Genomic DNA, 7,948 nt, shown 5'->3' with positions numbered 1-7,948 from the left:
GCTCGCATCGTTTCTCCGCGTGTCGTAATTGTCGGTGCGATCGGCGCACATACCGGATCGCGCACGACGTGCGCCCATGATCGTCGTGTCGGTGCGACGTTAGACGTGCGTATCGTGCGTGTGTCTGCCGGTGGCAACGCGACGCCGTGCGTGCCTACCTCTACATTCATTCTCGCGCATCGTCTTCGACAGTGTGTATGTGCGTGTGCGCCGCGTGCATGCGTGTGTGCGATACGTAGATTCGCCGCCACTGTTGGCGTGCGGCGTGAAAAAGTGCCAGGGCACACCGGTCGTCTCTTAATACGGCGCTGATTTACTATTTGTGCGGTATTTGTGAAATTGCGATCACGCGCGCGCGCGACAGCGGTACATCGTTGTGCACGCATCGGCCGGCGGTGACACAAAAAAAAATATATTTTATATTAAAATATAAAAATTATAATAATATATATATGTAATTGCAAAATAAATTTTAATACAATATCAATCTAAGTCTATCTAATCAATCTGTTGTTTTTTTGACGATTTAAGCCATATTTCTTAATTTTCTTTACAATCTAATTAAAATGTTATTATAAATATAAATTACAATTAACTTTTTATTTCTAGGATTACACATATTTGACGTTGCGCCACAATGGGCGCTATCAAACAATTTGCAGTGGGTTGATCTGCAAGCATTGGTAGCACATAATACTGTGCAGGATATATATGATTTACATAACAAAGGGAAAGATATCACGGAAGCTAGTAATCTAAGTTCAATACATTCTACAAAGTTATCACAAACGGCAGGACACAATGATAGGATAGTGAATTCTAATGTACTAATTAGTACGGTTAATGAATCATTATCCAGACAAACGAGAAAATTGCAGAAGGAACAAAACGATAGGCTGGATAACTGCCAGAAGGATTTTGGTGTAGAGACAGAACTTGAATTATTAGATATCAATAAAACGACGAAATCCATATATTCGTTCACAAAAAATCAAACCAAAATTTTGCCTGAATCGCGGAAAGAAATTTATTATGATACAGATGTTAACTTTTTTAGTTGTGTGTCAAAGCATTCAATTAACACGCAAAATATTGCTGAACTGAAAATTGCATTGGACAATATTGAGCATAATAAAGAAAAAGAAGTTTGCCACTCTGGTAGCACCATTTCTGTAATCGATAATGAGCCACTTGATTTAGTAATAAGTTCGAAAGAAAGTACACAACGCAGCCATATTTATAATCAGACAGAAGATCGAATCTGTAATTATCCATACTCATCAGTTGGCGATAAAGGGACACCTCTGGTGGATGGTGCCATTTTAAAACAGATAGATCATTCCCCTAATGTACAGAGTTATAACGCAGAGTACAAGAATATAGATTATGGTTTATTGAAACTTTCTGATTTAGATGAGTTGTCATGTAATTCAGGCAGAGATAAAGAATTGTTGAAAACCATCAGTAAGTTGCGTACTAACAGTGAAATAAATGGAAAAACTGTAACAAACGATTTGAAAGAAGAGAGAGCGCATATTTTGGACAAGTATGTCACGCATGTGTTATCACCGCGCTTAAGTAGTGACAGTAAAGCATCGTCTTGGACACAGTCGAATGCCAAATGTAACAATATCAAGAAAGAGTGCTGCACTAAGGAAGAGGCGCACAAGTCAGAAAATACTGATCTGGTGCAATTGACTGCCTGCATCCCAAAATTAAGCAACTGGCCGTGTTTCGAAATGTCAGGACAATATCCAGGTCATAGCCGACCACCGGTTGGCACACCTCCACCGCAAACTGTCTGGAACCATCTCACACAGGGACAAGGTAATTTAAGTTTCCGACTATACCGAGTTACTTTCGCCGTTACATTTTAACATTTTACAACGCTATTCAGTCTTAATATGATAAATAATCATAACGATTGCATTTTCAGCTCTCAATATTCATCCAACTTTGTCTGGTGCCGCATTGAGTACAGCTGGGTTCTACACACATCCATCTATGGCGCGAGCGTCCCATCTACCGACTCAACTTACTCCTCAACTCGCTCATACGCAAGCACCGCCGACATGGCACACGCCTACAGTCCCCTCGAAAAGTGTCATGCCGACTAACACACCGGGCACTCCCTTGTTCAATTTACAAATGCTGGTGGACAATCGGCCACCAAATCAAAATCAATACAGAAATTCGCCTGGCTCCCAGAGTACGCTAGATCTTTCGTCCACGTCGGAGATTCCAGAGAATTATTCTCGAATAACTCAGGATATTCCCATCAGTTTGACTGCAAGAAACGTGGACAAGGGCAGTCGAAACGGTAACATAATCTCACCGCCGATACCGCTGAACGGGGAAACCTCGTCGGACAGCGGAATCAGCTCGTCCGTACCAACACCGAACTCCGTCAGCGAACCGGTCTCACTATCAACGAAAGAGGTTATTACACCTAAAATAACGGTGAAAAACTTTGAGAGCAATCTAAAGGGAGTTGCGAATCTTCACGATAAGATTAAGGAAATAAATGTAGATAATTTTTCGCAGAAAGTGATAAATTTGCCGCCTAGTGTGACGATAGAAAGAGTGATCGCGGACAAGAAGGAGCTCGAAACTCCTGTGAAACCTAAGGACACGCTGAGTGTTATCGCGCAAGTGCCAAGGAATGTCTTACCTGTTATAGTCAATCTCACGTCCAAAATGGAAAAGGACGTCACGGATAGTCCTAAAAGAGAATCTTCCTCCGAGAGAGACAGGAAGCATGACGAAACGAGCGTGAGATCGCCTAAGAATTTGCCGAAGAGAGGAAAAAAGGGTGTCGATTCTCTGTTAGAGAAATTAGAGGGTGGGAATAAGAAGCTCGGGAGTACCGAGAATATCGGTTCAGTGATTGTGATGCCAATAGAGGAGAAGGATACGTCTAGTGTTAAAAGTATGTCACCGGAGAGACAAAAGTCTAAATCGCCGAATCGTGAGGATGAGGTCGTGTCGCCGGCTTTCAGCAATGACGACTCAAACGACAATACCAAGCAGCGAAGGAAAAGAAAACTTGAAAAACCTGTAAGATTGAGTAAAGACTCGAAAACGGAAGTCGAAGATATGGAACTCGAGCCTACCGAACCTACGGAACCGAGAATTATCGATTCGGTGTCGGAAGAGACGGCTAGCTCCGCACCAACGACTGACGTTAAGACCGAGGAACAGATTGCTAGAGGAGCGGAAGAGAGAATATCGGACAAGACAATGGCGGACGAGAATGCGGAAGAAATATCGGAGGAGAATCAGCCGATTCGAAGGCGAAGAAGTAGCGAGGATACTGCGATTAGTAACTTGACGAATCCGGCGAATCAGAGGATACGAAGAAAATCCAGTGACGATGCGTCATCCGAGTTATCCAAAGTGACGAGTCCGAAAAATGCGAACAACACAACGACATCGACAACAACGAATGCCTTCGTTGAGGTCGAGTCAGAACTGGCAAAGATGTTCGCCGGGATCGTGGAAGCGGATTCAGATGTCAAAAATGAAGAATCAAAAGCGGAACTCGCGAGTGTGGAGATTCAGGGCGATAGCGACGCTGCGAAAATCGAAGGTCTCGAAAATAGTTTTCTGTCAGCGACAACGGATTCTCAGAACGTTCAGAACAATCCTATTGACGTTTCCTCCACTGTGGATACAAAGTTGTCGGGGAAGAGGGGTAAAAAGGGCAAGACGCAGGGCAAAAGGAAAATATCCAGGTCGTCGGAGAATATCTTCGGCACGACGAGTGATTCTCTGCCGAAGGAGACGAAGAAGAGGCGGATATCCAAAGGTTCGAAGAAACAGGACCAGGCTTCGAAGAAGGCAAAGAAAAACACCAAAGTCGACGGCCTCAGAGAGATGGCGTACGATTCCGGTTCGAACGCGAGTTCCATCAGATCGCGAGGCCCGGTGGTCCATGTGGAAGGTCCTAGAGACAGTCCGTTGAGTATCCAAGTGGTCAATGCACCGCGGGAAGAAGAGGAGGAGAAAACTAAGGAGAAACGGAAAAGTGTCGGCAACGGAAACGGAGGCCGAAGTAAGAGGCTTAGTCATCAGAACGATTTAGATTATAGAGGTGCGTACATGTGATGGAAAACTGTTTCTACATTTTTGTTACAACTTTAGCAAACAAGATCTACTTTATTACACATTTTTGGTTGTAATTTACCACAGGTAAAGTTAGTAAGGCAGGTCTCTTCAGCTCAACCTTGTCGTCGCGGTACGATGCGCACACCACGGATTCGACCTGGGTCTGTGTATTCTGCAAGCAAGGTCCCCATTCTGTTATACCCGGAGATCCGTCCAGGCCACATCCGAATCTGGCCGGACCACACATTGCAACAGGAACATACACAGTATGTATTTTTTTCGAATGACGACGTTTTAATAGTATATGAACCAGATATTTTAAATTTGCGTCAAGTAAACAATATGTATATTTTCATGATAATTAATTTTTTTTATCTATATAATTATTATACTTTTAACTCCATATATGTTTAACTGATTCTATCATATCGAGCTTAAGTGCTATTTTTATACAACATTAAAGTGATAAAATCAAATATATTTGAGAGCGAAACATTTAGAACTAAATGCCATGCTGTACATGCATAGAAGCGAGAGGTTGCACACTAGCAATACAAATATAAATATGATAAATACTCGTAACAGGTTCCAGCAGGCGTGTTAAGCGACTTATTTGGACCATACTTGATCGGCAAGGAACGGTTGGAGGATGGTATTTTATCGGCCGATGAACAAGAGATTACGACGGAACAAAAGAAAGGCGGTAAGAATAAGAGGAGCTTGAGGTACGCGGGTCTGGCGGATCAATTCTCCGCAAAGATGGGCAAGAAGAAACGTAATTCTATTGAAAGTAATACAAACGCTATCTTCACCGGTATGACTCTCCTCCCTGGTGGAGAAGAGCAACGATGGGAAGTATGGCTTCACGAACAATGTGCGGTATGGGCAGCTGGAGTTTATATGGCAGGTAAGACATCACAAATAATGGAAATACATGTAAAACAGTAAGAAAGTAAGACAGTGGAGTAGTATATGAATATTAAATGAATAATGAATACGAAAAATGTGTTTTGGCAGGCGGCAGAGTGACAGGATTGCAAGAAGCGGTATGGGATGCCGCCAAGTCAATATGCGACTCCTGCGGCTTGACGGGTGCGAACATTGGTTGTGTGAAACGAGGTTGCAAGGCTGTTACGCATTATCCATGCGCATTGACGAAAGGTTGGCATCTCGACACAAATCAGTACATACCTAAGTGTAATCTTCATCGAGTTACGTGAAACTCCGGTGAGTCTGTGAACATAGGCTAATGTGAAAATTAGGTCGTATTCACATTATATCACATTGAAAACCGGCTTTAATTAGATGCACCGACTAAAGGGCAATAATGTAAGAGACTAAGTATATAAATCCGTTTTTATGACTGAAGATAGCCTTACTAGTTAGTAAGGTATATTCTAGTTGACAAAGCGCAGGAGCAAAACATCTTCATGATACAATCACTTGATGTGTAATAAAGTTACAAGGTTGATTGGAATATAATAACAGATGCGGAAAAGAATGATATAATTGATGTAACTATAAATAGATAAAATCTAACAAATGGTTGATTCGATATTCTATCTCCTTTAATAGATATAAATTTATCTTGTTTAATGAAATAAATGTGAGATGTTTTGAAATTACGCTTTGTATCATTCAACTTGTAAGTGTGTATCTGGAGCGTGAAAGTATAAATGTGAAAGCAGTTATACTAATTTCCAGACATCAAGTGTAGAATCAATATGCTCGAGAAAAATACTTTCCAATGTACAAGATGTTTAAACAACAACGCTATTAACTGTCTGAGAATTAAAAAAAAAAAAAAAAAGAAAGAAAGAAAAAAGAAAAAATAAATGACGAACGAAAGTGAAGAAATAGAAACTCTTCTCAATTATTGAATTTAACTGATTTTCTTGGCCTGTGGCCTTGAACAGTGGCCTTTTCGACTTAATATAAAAAAAGCAAGATTTTTTTAATTTTGAATCTGTAGAATAGACGGATCACTATCGAGGAATAATGATAATCAAAAAGGAAGGCGTTTGCTTTTTTATTCACATTTACGAAAAAAACATTACAAATTTTCTTAATAACATCATGTACGCAGGAATACATAAATAGGGCATATTGTACTGAATGTTATCGAATTCAAAATTTGTAAAATGTGGCAGCCATCAAAATTGGATATGTTTAAATGCAGTAAGATGAGTAAGTTCAAGTAACATATAAGTGAAAATTGAATATCCTCTGTGTTTTTTTTTTCACGAAGCTCGAGCATGTAAGACAAGTGTTCTCTAGTGGATGTAAAAAAAGAAAAACTTTGTATATATAAAAAAAATAAAGAAATTATACATATTATTGAAACATTATGATTCAAGATTTTACTAGGGGTTTAAAAATTTTTTATTTATTATTCTCATGAGAATACATGCATGTGTTTCATAATAGAATTGTTGTGTGTAATTAATGTATTTTATTTTCTTTTGTTTGTGTGTCTACATGAATTATTATCTATACATGTGACTGTCCATGTAAAGTTCAATCATTTTTTGTTACATTTTTATTGATATTTTTTTGTAAAGATGCTTTATCACGCAGATTTTAATTTTTGCATGTTATAAATCGACAATTTCTTGAAGAAAAATATTTTTATGCTTGGATAGAACTAAATGATTAAGATGAGAACACTTGTAAAACTTTATTATCTCTGTAATTCTAATGTAATAAGAAAGAACAAAGACCATACGTCTCATTGCATTCAATGGTACGTTTTGTACATCGTCATACTCACTGTCATTTTACTAATGCATCTGTATGGTCGTAAAACCAATGATTCAAATCCAACGTTCTACATGTATGATTTACTGTTAGTGATTAAATTGACAGCTATATGTATTATTACGTTTTTTCATATTAATATTGTGGTCATCTTTGCTGTCATTGTTGTTGTCATCATCGTTTCCATTGTACTTTATCAGAGCGTGAGAGAGACAAGTTTTTGCTATGATAAATGTAAGAACATTAACAAGCGATTTTTTTGCTGCATCAAGAAGAACTATATAGCAAAAATCAGGAAAATTGTATAAAAATAATATTATATAGAATAATGTATACAATGTGTACATAATATTAATTTGCATAGAGGAAAAGATATATATACATATATAGATTACATATGTGTGTGTATATATATATATATACATATATATACACACATAGCACACAATATACACATCAAGTATATATATTGAAAATAGTTGTCACATCTTTTCCCACAGCACAGAGTATGATATAAATTAGATATAATCATTTTCAAATAGTAACTATATATTCGGAAATGGAGATAAAATTATTGAGCGTAAAAAGATTCTTTGTACATATATAGTGCATAGTAACAAATGTAAAAAATATCTCTGAAAAAATTTTATTTAGAGACTCATATTAACTGTTTCGAAAAAATAATAATAAAAGATATGACACGTTTACACTTCGAGAAAAAGTACACAAAGCCTAATTTTCTTTTCACGACACTTTTCGAGACATCACTTTCGACGCCTCTCGGTATTAAAACGGTCTTTGTATAAAACGGATGCGCGCGGATACAGCCAAAAAAGAATACTACTTAGATAACTATAATAAGAGAGATATTGAATTGTAAACGAAACGCTTATACTCTACAATTGTGTATGAAAAAGGGAAACAAAAATTTTATCGTAGAAAAATAATTGTAAAAAAAAATATATATATCTATATATATTAATCTTATTACTTGTGATACAAAAAAAAGAAAGAAGACAAATTCCGTAGTGAAATGGTCCGACGAATGAGATATTCCAATCATTTTTTCCATCGTCGAACGACT

At 38.1% G+C, this 7,948-nt stretch overlaps 1 protein-coding gene across 1 annotated transcript; it reads left to right on the top strand.

Moving 5' to 3' along the window:
* Positions 1-590: 590 nt before the first annotated feature.
* LOC115240700 (uncharacterized protein CG5098) lies at positions 591-7,097 on the top strand (the record flags this gene model as incomplete). The annotated part of the gene is made up of 5 exons (XM_029816008.1): positions 591-1,827; positions 1,937-4,093; positions 4,192-4,373; positions 4,693-5,014; positions 5,125-7,097. Coding segments are annotated over 5 exons (4,101 nt in total), but the record flags the coding sequence as incomplete, so codon positions are not given.
* Positions 7,098-7,948: the final 851 nt, after the last annotated feature.

This window comes from Formica exsecta, unplaced genomic scaffold (assembly GCF_003651465.1).
Source record: "Formica exsecta isolate Colony F162 unplaced genomic scaffold, ASM365146v1 scaffold444, whole genome shotgun sequence".
NCBI lineage: Eukaryota > Metazoa > Arthropoda > Insecta > Hymenoptera > Formicidae > Formica > Formica exsecta.
Note: the sequence above shows the minus strand (reverse complement) of the source record. Positions and strands in the feature narration are given on the sequence as shown.